This window comes from Lepisma saccharinum, chromosome 23, assembly GCF_977018435.1.
Source record: "Lepisma saccharinum chromosome 23, izLepSacc3.1, whole genome shotgun sequence".
Classification (NCBI taxonomy): domain Eukaryota; kingdom Metazoa; phylum Arthropoda; class Insecta; order Zygentoma; family Lepismatidae; genus Lepisma; species Lepisma saccharinum.
The window spans coordinates 54249498-54261772 of record NC_139251.1 but is presented as its reverse complement, the minus strand read 5'-3'; the positions used below and the strand labels follow the sequence as shown (position 1 = coordinate 54261772).

The window sequence follows — 12275 nt, the reverse complement described above, 5'->3', positions numbered from 1 at the left end:
GGCAAAACAGAGGGTTGCCTTTTTAGTCCACAGTATACTTACTACATTTGGAAAGTTATAAAAAAAGTATACAAAACAATATTTTTTTAAAAAAACACAGAAGCTACATATACAGTTTGTCACAAAAATATAGCACCACTACGTTTGTGCTCCGTTACGAATTATGTCATCTTCCGGCAACTAGACAATATAGAAAACAATTTCTTTTGTTCCGAGCCTGTGAATCGGACAAGAGCAAGGGTGCAATTTTTAAGAGTGATGCTATTTTTTTTGTGACAGACTGTATAATCCCTAGAGTACAAAAATAATGGTTGTTCAAGAACTAATTATCATAGACAGATGGCATTTCTTCTTTTCTTAATGACATGGCTTTTAGCAGAGGTAAAATTTATACAAATTTATACATTGTGCCTCCCAATAATTAGTGTTCAAGGAAGAAGAAGAAAATTGATTTAAAAAAAAAATTGGCACACGCCCCTCAACAGGCGGAAGTGAATGAAAAATGTAGTATGTAGTAGCGGTACATTCCTACAACTATGCAAAGTTCCGTTGAAATCAAGACTGATACTTCTTGAGTAAGAAAATATAGAATTTCACTTCTATCATCGGCCCTATGGATATGAATGGATCAAATTTGGAGGGAAGCACGACAAAAGACGACTCTATGAGGATATGTAATGCTTGTGCCGCAACTTGAAGGGAAGAAAAAAAATACACGGCCCGTAATTGTCGGATGTTAATTGAAATAATGTTTTTTACTCATTCTTCCATTTAGAATTTAAATTTTTCAAAAAGATGCAGTGGTTGAAAAGTTATAGCCCTTTATCTTCAAAATATCCCTTAGTAACAAAAGGGAAACAAAGGGCTTTTACGAACGACTCTTGTTCGATACCCAGTGGAGGCACATGGTGGTTTGGATCCCACTTCAAACTGTAGGTCCAGTCCCGATTAGTCTTACTGTGCATAAAGTGGACTTAAAACACCACTTCAATAAATCAAACGACTCTTGTTAATAATAGTAACAATGGATATATTGTTTTTTCTTGTATGTACGCATTGCTTGCATTGTAGATTTATTTTCTTGTAGTTTACGGTTATTACAAGCATAAGAAAACAAGTTTTTCGTAGTGACGTTTCAGGAGAACACACGCTCCCTTCAATATTTATTTTTATTTTGAATAAAGATACAGTTATAACAATGGTTAGCAATTTTTTAAACAAAAATAATCCGTTATATAATGGATGTTGTCAATGTTACATTGTTGTAATATTGCAACTTAACTGTGAAAAGAAGCAGTCTGTTTTATTTTTATTTCAGATAAAAAATTTTGATCACATTATTTTTTATTTAAAATTATGAATCCCAAATATCAACAGGTAATTCAAAGTCGTCATTGTTTTCACAAACTTCCTTGATGTTTTCTGTTACATTAAATTTTAAAGATGGTGGCTTACTCCATTTGTGAAAAAGAAAACTCCATACTGGATCTGTGTTACCATTTTCATTATTTAATTTATTCCAGTGTTCTGCAATGAACGAAGCTTCCCAGACATTCATTCAACTCTATGTTTCCAGTCAATCTTTTTAAAACCCTTCTCTTTTCAATCAAATACTTCTCTTCAATGATGTGAGCTGACAAACCTGTTCTTGGGTTTAGATTTATAATGTTAAAATCGTGTTCGTGCCATCTTATTGCCATTTTCCTTGCTGTTTGTCCTACATAATCCTTTGAACATGAACAATTTATATTTTATATTGCTGTGGTTTCCACATCTGGTAGAGTTTTTCTAATTTTGAATTCATTAAATGTACATTCCAAACTTCTTGGTGATCTAAAAACAATTTTGAAATTAAATCTTCTAAAAATTTTTGCAATTTTATGTGAGAATCCGTTGTGGAATGGAAACGTCGCAACGAAAAAGTGTTTTCTTATGCTTGTAATAACCGTAAACTACAAGAAAATAATGGATATATTGTTTTGTAATTCGAATACATACCATCTTTAGAGGTATACTAATGAACAAAACACACAGAATTGAAATACAGTGTATAGTTTTGAAGAAATGGCATGTTAGCTGCTGCCGGGCACTGTCGGTCAATATATCTACTATATGTCCTCAATGGAAATACAGGCATGGTTCCCAGATTGACCATCCGGATGATAAAGGTTAATAATTCCCAAAAACTCCTGTACCTCACTGCAAAGCAGTTCGTAGACTAGTTAAAATCTTTGATGTTAGACACAGAATGAAGTGCGAGACCACCTAAACTTAACAAGAAATTAATGGGACATTCTGACCATGTTGCAGAGTCCATCAAAATCATTGTGCAAGTTGGAACAAGAGGAAAATATTGGGTTTGCAAGTCCATAAATCATGGCGAGAAAAATTGAAACCCTTCCCATATATAGTAACAGCAATCTACTTTAGAGTGGATTTCTCGTTTTCACGGTGAATCTTTCTGGGAAAAAAATTGCATGGAGGAAAACCTGACTGGGCTCACCTGAGCCAACCCTGCTTCTATGCTTATTTTAACTGAAGAGTGTCCCATCCTATGAATCATGCATATTTCACTTTAGATCTATAACCTGTGACATATGTAAGGATATTGGACTGATAGTCTTCTTCCAAAAATATATCTGCATATCCTTAGGATTTATTTGCACTGAAAATATGTGATGCAAATACTGTATACCTGTCCTGAGCGTGGCAAACAAGGATCTTTGGAGAGAACCCTTGCATTTCATTTAATACAGATTTTTTCTTCATCATAATCTGACATTTGGTAGCAAATCCAATATTACTAATTTTCAGGATATAAGCAGTAGGAACTCCTCCAAAATATACACTTTCCAGATGTTTATAAACTTAGCTTGAATATTTACATAAAAAATCTCGGCAAAATATGCAAATATGTGCATAAAAAATTATATATACAGACTAACCTCTCAAATATGCACACTATAATACTTTGCCACGTTGACGAGATAATCTGAAATATTATGGATTTATATGATTCAAGCAGATGGATTTCACAAAGAAAAAGAAACATATCTTTTCAGATAAACTTTCTTCTAGTTATCACTTGTTGATTGTAAATAATTTTGTATAAATTAGGAATTCTTATGCAATAATGGACTGCTCTTATTTTTGAATATCTATATTTATAAGGTATAACTGATGAAATTCTGGACTGCGTGGATAAATAACAAGCAAATCAGCAGACCTAAAAAAGCAGTTATTAAAGTCCTGATATAAAACATCCCATTAAAGAACATGATATAAAAATTTCTCAGAGTGTACATTGGTGCCCCGAAAAGTGTAAAGTCAACAATCCACTGTGGCTGATTTGCCAACATTAAACAAAAGCAGTGAATTCACAGAACATGCATGAAAAAGAAATTTTAAAACTGACACATTCATTGTTTTTTAAAGCTTGCAATACAGATTACTTAGCTAAGAAACTGCTAACAAGAAAAAGAGGCTTTGTATAATATGAAGGATTTTAGGCTTAATCTCTATTTCAGCAGTAAATTGCTATGCATTTTTGTTAATATACACAGGAAACAAATAAGAGATTGTAAAAAATACGTATAAATATGTCTAAAAAAGTATCCGGCCTTTTTTTCCCGTGGGAAATGGCTATGGTAGGTTGGCTACACTGCGTACAGAGGTGAAGGAAACCTTCATGTACATGCAGGCATGTTGCTGGGCGTGTTAGGCCTGTCAGTCGATGAGAGGCAGCTGGCTAGTGAGATAGTGTTTCTGTGTAACGTTGCATTTTCTTGTTTGCTGGGATGACGGAACAAGTGGAGCAGAGATACTGCATCAAGTTTTGCCAGAAGCTTGGGAATACAGAAATTGAAATATTTTGCAAGATTCAACAGGCACTTTGTGACTGATGATACCATGGGGATTAATCAAATGAAGGACTGGTACAACCATATCAAAAATGGTCGCACATCGGGAGTGTTCTGGGAGGCCATCAACAAACCGGAATGCAGAAAATGTTGAGAAAGTGAGGTTCTTGATAATGTAAGATCATCGTTTAACAGTCAGGGAAATTCAAGATAACATGGTATCAGCAGAGGTTCTGTGCATTCAATTTTACGGGAGGATATAGGCATGCACAGCAAAGCAGCAAAACTTGTGCCAAGCTGCTTTTGCAGGAATAGCGAGAAAACTTCGACATGACCGTCACACATGACATGCTGGAGACTTTCAGAGTTTCTCATTACTGTGATAAATGGAGATGTAACATGGGAGTATGGGTACAACCCAGAAACCAAAATCCAGCCATGACACCAGAAGGCCCAAAAAGGTACAGCACATGCGGTGGAAAATCAAGGTGCCGATGACTTTTCTTCAACTGCCATAGCATTGTGTATCATGAGCATGCACCAGAAGGTCAAACAGTAACTAAGGAGGCTCATTCGTCATATCTGATCCACAATTTCGTGGCAACGAAAGGCATTGCAATCCTTCACCAGTCTCCTTACTCTCCGGACATGGCTTCATGTGACTTCTGATTGTTCCCAAAGCTAAAATCCCCACTGAAATGCTCCCATTTTGACAGCCAAGAGGACATTATGTGCAACGAGTTGAGAGCCATTACAACAGACATTCCAGCGGTGCTTGCAGCAATGGTAGACTTATTGGGCTGTGTCCCAAGGGGATTAAGATGCCAACCATACCAGGCAAGTGACTTTCCTTTTCTGGTGTAAAGTCGGATATTTTTTTTTTTAGATAGGCCACGTATATTATCTGGATTGGTGTAATTGTTTGAGGAGTACGTTAAAATCCAAAGATTTGTTACGTTTTAATGTATTTTACACATCCAGCAGAAAATCCTTTTAATACCTAATTTCCCAACCTAACCATTCCACTAGTTCCTAAACTGCTGTGTGACATTAGACTGTTTCCATCTACACTGAATCCTTTCATGGAGGCAAATTATTCTTAATCACATGTCAAAGTATTATGTCTTCTCCTTCTACATAGTCAGATATGAAGTGTTCACCCCCTGGCGTAACTCAACATAAGTCACATCATTATAATATTCGGCATGGCATATTTTGTGAATTTCTTCACAATATTTTGAAATTAACAACATGCATGTATTGTAAATATAAAAGGTGGTAACATATGAACATTACTAAAGTTGTGAGCCACGAGAGAGACCCAGGTTTGATCCCTAGTGGGGGAAAACCAGGATATTTTCCACCTGTTCAAGTTGGTCCGGCACCCACCCAGCATAATATAAAGGTGGCCAAGTTCATGGTGCTGATCACTTCACCTGCACCTTCGGCTGTGATCAAGAAAGTGTGGGGTCCTAACTCCACACTCCATATACACCTTCATGGCATGGTGCAAAGCACAGGCAGGGATGCTAAGATTTTTTTATTATGAAATTCTGACATTTCCAGGTTCTCCAGTTCAAAAATGAAATTTTTCCAGACATGTTAATCATCACGATTTTTGCTTTTGAGCCTTATTTTTTCAATTAAATATATACATAATCCGTTAATTATTATGAATATTCACTTTCACAACTTTTTCTTAGCAAGTCTCATTCTACACACACAAGAACACGTGAAAATTTGAAGAGTAAAATGTAAAATTACAATTGGCATCAAAATGTATTGGGTGCTACAATCACGTGCATCTAGCCTGCAGTCTAAGGTAACAGAGGTACATTATTTCACCATAACAGATCTCCACAATATAAAAACAACAGAAAAAGTTCATAAACCATACACAATTTTTCATTTTCTGGCGTATTTATAGTGTCGTAGAAAATGCTGATTTTTTGCTTACATTTATAAGTACACAGCATCTGGAGAATATTTTGTTGCATATAGGAATTCTATAGGAAATGCCAACAAGACTAAGATCTATAAAATAATAGACGATAACCTCATCTTCACCAACCTTTCCGATAATTATGATCATATTGTCAATCAGATATCTGGACTGCAAGTTTTACTTTGATATTCTTTCAAATATCTAGTATTATAAAAGTGAAAATTTATTACAGAAATTCAAAGGAACCATAATTTTGCACAGGACTGAGAATCATAAGAACGAAAGAAACAAATTTCTAAACTAAATCTTTTTTTGGGAGTGATATCAAGAACCGAATCCATAAGTAGAAGTAAACTGCTTGTTCATTTTGCATCTTTCTTTCCTTCCTTCTTCCTTTTTTATTTTGCAGACTCCAAAATGCACGTAAATTCCAGACGATCTGCAAAAGTCTCTGACAAGCCAAAGTTCGTGACATTTCCCTGTTTTCCAGGTGCGTAGCAACCCTGTCAGGGGACCCATTTACTTTTTCTTTACCTATTAAAAGTTATGTTCACTGCTTGATTGCCAAATTTCAAATTATTATTATCAGATATTTTTGTGTCCGAGCATCTAAAAAGATGGCACGTTAATATTCAGACACATTGTGAATACCTTCTCCTCCTATTATGTAGCTCCCTATCTGTTTGCTGGACTCCTGCATACCCAAATGGTTAGTGCTCTCACTTTGCTGGGAGACGGATCCAGGTTTGCCCCCAAAATTTTGTCATGGACCCAGCATTGAGAGGACAATTTGGTAGCTACTGGAAAAGAAATAGCGAGCCCCTGTCTCGAAAGTCAGAAAACAGAGGCAAATGGGACTCAACGCACCGACCATGCGTCACCCAATGCAAAAGGTGCTCTGGCCCTGGCAGAGGGCTGATGAGCATGAAGGTTTTTTAAATTTTTTTCTTATCTGTTCACTGGATGTAAGGTAAGAATAACTCATGTTAATTCCTGATTATCACAGCTGTTACGAGTTGCTGCGATGACTGAAGTACAAAATATGGGCACAACTAAATATAAAGTTTGAGCATCAGCAACTTCTAATTTTAATTCATGCAAAGGAGGGCTGGAACAGAGGAATTGCACAAATGATAAATGCACGTAAGAGCACTGTGGTGGCCATAATAAAATATAAAGAAAAGAAAAATAAGATGGATTTTATTTATACTGGCCGAAGTCTATAGGTAAACAAGATGAAAGGGACTGTGATATAAAAAATCTAGATAAACCTCAAACTAAATGCCCCAAAAGCAAAGAAACCTGCGCAGACCCGCGACTCCTGTGCACCGTACTCCCGCATGGAGGGGAAGGGGAGAGTGGACCATGCTTCCTTATGGCCGGAGCTGAAGGGAAGAAGGAAAGCTGCGTGGGGACTTTTCGTCCAAGGTTTCTTTCCTTTGTGGTCGTTCTATAAGACAGCTATGTTCTATAAGACTGCTATATATCTGAAAACTGGACAATGGCTGTCCAGGAAAGCCAGTTACCATGAGGGAGTAGGCCTTAAAAAAACCATCATGAAATAAAGGAAAGACTGCAGTTCATAAAAAATCATCCGAAGAAGGACAATACATGGTGGAAAAGTGTCATTGTCATGAATGAGAGTATGTTTTGTGTTTCTGAATCCGATGTTATGATGATGATAAGGTGCAAGTCAAACAAAAATTATTCTGAAGATCTACAATCAATTTCTTCTTCTTCTTCTAATTGATGAAGGATTTTTTTTTTGCCTAATCTGTACTGAATAAAATGAGCAAAACTTGTAACTAGCATTCATAGTTTGAGATATAACTTTTAATTAAAAACCTTGTGTATTTTAAATTTCCCATTGAAAACACATCCAGGTTGGCACCTACATACGAAAAAATCAGCACTGGCATTTATGGGTTAACTGAGGAAAAAGGGAACTATCTCATAGTATAACTATATCTCCTTATCACATAAGCTAGTTTCAAAAATATGCAGTAAAATATGTCGCCTTAGTATAAGACTTTCTTCTGTGGGAACACAATAGAAAATCCTCCTGAAGATGTGGTATACTGAACAGTAATTCAACCTGAACATGCAATACCCAAAGCCATCTCCACACACAACTCACCACCACCCGAGCCACTATTACCGTCTTCATCATCCGGTCCGTATCCCGATCCGCCATCTGGTCCATATCCAGAGCCACTGGACTCCAAGTCGTCTTTCACTTCTCGATGTCCTTCCAGGGTGTCGTCATCGATGTAAATTTCATCTTTATTCCACGTATCGTATGTGTTTCCCTGAAAATACAACACAATTTTCTATTTTGATATAAATAAATTTACACGCACATCATAAATTGCATATTTTTACATGCAAATTAGTTTACAATACATGCTTCTTTTAACTATACAAAAAAGGGCATATCCTGCTCACTTGCACACTACTAGTTATGCCTACTTCAACATTTACTTAAGGAGATGAAGATGGGTTACAGCTTATCACAAAATGTTGGGAAGTAAGAAGATCATGTAAGCCACAAAATCTACTAAGAAATACGCAAATCAACAATAGCATTAGTTAGCTTTCATTTAAATGTATAAAGAAGCTAAGCATACATAAAAATAAATATTGAAAAATGTAATTTTTTTCCTGAAAATTCTGACCTAATATAAAAGTAAAAAGTGGGTCCTACTAATCATAAAATAGCACACATATATCCAAAATAAAAGGTAAAAAACTTGGTTATGTTATAGTAAACGCTAATCAAGTAAAGTTTTATTTCTATTGCATTATGCACACCGTATACCTGTTATTACTTGTCTTGACATATTGATTCACAATACACTTAACTGACAGTGTGCAAAAAAAAAAATCAATTTATCGCATACACATGAAAAAAAGGGGGGGTCATTCCAAATCATATCATTGTGCCATCATAACATCTATCCCATTACTCGAGATTTGAATGAAATTTGGTGCATGATCCCTGTTGATAAATGTAACAATGTACATTTCAAATTTTTGGAACACCAACTAGTTTGGAAGTTTGAGCTACATAACAAACTCAGTCACTAACTGATGGTGCAGACTATCACAATGGATCAGAACCTAGCAGAAACAATCTGCCAAGTGAGAAAATGTTCATGTTGAGGGGAATAAACAACGAGGTTGATAATATAAGACGTAAGCAACTTACTAAAGATATATCCACGAAACTTACTTGTTAAATGTTCTATTAATTTCGGTGGCCACTGATACCATCCACTTGGGAACTTGATGGCACCGAAATTAATAGAACATTTACAAGTTAGTTTTGCGGATATATTTTTAGTAACTTGCTTACGTCTTATATGAGAAAATGTTGATACACCATTCCTGTTAGTCATAAAAAAAAACTGTGGTAGGCCAGAACCTCCTCTTTCAAATGCATTTTGGTGATGTGCATCCATGTCAGTTTCCAGAAAAAAAATTCAACGGAACCCATTCATTTAAAGACACTACATATAAAGAAGACAAGTTTTTAAAATTTAAACATATGTTTAAAATTGTAATAACATTTCTACTCACACAGATTATTTTACGAGACCTAAGAAATTTTCCTACAACACGCTTAATTTCCAATCACCAATACAGGTTTCCACAATGATAAGTGTGGTGGGGACCAAATACCCACAAGTTATATTTCACCTTCTTACAACATACTTCGTGGTCTTTCCAATGAAACTTGTTTTAAATTAAGAATAGCAAAAAATTACTGGGAGAGAGGGGGGGGGGGGGGGCAATGTTTGCTGTCTTTCAATTTCTAAACCAACTTGCATGCATTGCAAGCGATTTTATTATATTTTATAAGTGAAATTTGGAATCTTAATAAAATTCTAATAATTGTGGTGCATTTCACTATTTTATGGTAATAATTGTTCATTGCACCATGATGGTGCAGTCAAGGTGTGATGCTTTGGGCTCCAGCTATGAGGTGTGCACACGCTCAAGTCTCCTGAGGAAAAGTGTAACAACTTTTCTCTTGAGATTTAGGTCCGTTTATGCAACTCGTGGCCACCCACCATCGTGACGAAATTGGGGAACTATTAATTAGTAGTGTAACCGGTCACGGAAACCTACAACAAGACTGACTGGTGATTCGCCACGCTGACCACACGTCACCCGGTAACTGGTTGGATTATCTCCTACCTCGGCAGGAAGGTGTGAGGCAAGCAGTCGGCAGGTAGGTCCTGGCCCTCAAAGGCTGTTGCACCACATATTATTATTATTATAAATTGTCCATGAAAAACAAAGTAGTTGAAGCTGAAAACAATTCATCAAAAGGTGACAAAATTTAAAGGGTCTAAATTCCAAACTACAGATGATATTCTAAAAATTTAAATATGGGTTGTTATCTTTAATTGAATATACCATGTACCAAATTGTCATATGAGAACCAGAGGAATGTCCAAAAATGCTGTTTTCAGTTTTGTTAAAATATAATCTCCTCCAGAGAGCTCTAGTTGGAGTCGGACTGACATATTTCTACTTCTAAACCTTAGCAGTAAGGTGAAATTATGTATGTCCAATTTACTGACTTTTTTAAGAGTACATGTATATATAGTCACATAATATATATCATATTTTATATAGTCATATTCATAAGAATTCATTATTTCTTATCTCCTGTAAACTTGATATATTGGGAGTTACGTCCCTCTGGTTCTCACACGACGAAATTTCATCCAAATCTGAGCTGGTGTGATAAACTCCACCCCACACACTGGAACCTCGATTATACATTTCTTTCCTCTAGGGACTGGTCTTAAAAATTATTCTGCCGGAAAATGTAAAATTAGGACAAGATTCCAACATTTTGGACTGGGCCCAAGAGAATTAACCTTTGGCAGACAGAACTTTTTTCAAGACATCAGATTTTCAAGCACAAGCATTTCAATGCCTGTCCCAGCTGTCGTCAAGTGGTTTACAGTGCCACTAATGGATTGTATGAAAAATGTACAATCAGCAAATGTAAAATATGGGTCCCATTGTAAAAGCAAAGCATTCTGCACTTTTCATATTAGGCACACACGAATGCTTACTGTTGCCTCACATATATGTTTTATTTCTAAATATTCATATCTACACAAAAATAAAAGGCAAGATATTATATTCAAGGAAAATATTTTTGAAAGATCAATAAACCGAATTCATCTTGTTGCATACACCATGCTTAAAAGTAAGTCTTCACTTGCTCCAAACATCAGTACGGATATTTTATGGAACTACTATGCAATGAATGCAAGTGGAAATGCACCATTGCATTTTTCAATGCAGTACAGTTCAAGAGTTCTGAAATGTACTGTTTCTATTCTAGAGACAAACTGGGAAAACATTCAATGTAAACAAAAATGGAGCATACTGGATTCAGGTATTACAGTGCAAAGAAGGATAGAAGACTGTGTAGTATAATGAATTATGTACCACACCTTGTTTATAAACGAAACATATTCTATCTAGTAATACAATTTGAGACACAATTGACCTCAAATGGGGAAAATCACACACTATTACACACCATACTTTATGAACCACTGTTTTTCTTAGATAATTTGATGTTGAGAGGTATCATAAACGAATGATCTGCAGAAGACCTGCTGCCACAGCTATTAGAATGCTGCATGTTTCACAAATACAGCACATACAACATCAGAACACAGCAGCAACCTTTAGCTCAAATAACTTCTATCTCTCATTTCATCATGTGAGAACCAGAGAAACGAAACTAAAAAAACAAAAAAAAAAAAAACGGTTTTAACGTACATTTCCTCCGAAAAGCTCTATTCGGAAGGGATACACAAAAATATGGAAACACCACGACATCGGAACGGGTGATATAGACTCAATTTTTCCACTTGAATTCTGACGCAGTGCGACATTCTTTGTTTTGCGCCATGAGATAAGACCCTGTTGGACTGGTAGAAGTCGACAGTTGCGCTGTAGATAGCGTGCAGTGCAGTTGATACTGAATCATGTCCGAGCTGACAGCGTTTCAAACACGAGCTGACATCATTGGTGCCCGCCTTGCAGGTGCCTCTGGTACCAAAGTAGCCATGTTATTTGGTGCAACGCGAGGGACTCTATCCAAGATCATGATGACATAAGTGTGTCCGGAAAGACATCATCAGATAAACAGCTGCGTGGACGATTGATTTGGTTTGATTTGCTGTTTTAAGTCCACTTTATGCACAGTAAGGCTAATCGGGACTGGACCTACAGTTTAAAGTGGGATCCGAACCACTTGTGCCTCCACCGGGTATCGAACCCGGGACCACTTGATTACAAGGCAATGACGCTACCACTGCGCCATGGGGAGGCCCAGCTGCGTGGACGAAAATGTACACTGAGTGACAGAGCCAGAAGGCCACTGAGGAGGATTGTGACCATGTTTTGCCTGAAGAATGGTGCAAAATCCTATT

At 36.4% G+C, this 12275-nt stretch overlaps 1 protein-coding gene across 3 annotated transcripts in view; it reads right to left on the bottom strand.

Moving 5' to 3' along the window:
- Positions 1-12275, bottom strand: part of Sdc (Syndecan) — a 56942-nt gene that overhangs the window by 21790 nt on the left and 22877 nt on the right. For 2 of the 3 annotated variants that reach the window (XM_083110140.1, XM_083110141.1), the window contains exon 2: positions 7943-8114. In XM_083110140.1, coding sequence (XP_082966266.1) covers positions 7943-8114 — 172 coding nt within the window. The remainder of the gene's footprint in view (positions 1-7942; positions 8115-12275) is intronic. The other variant, XM_083110142.1, reaches the window with a different exon arrangement.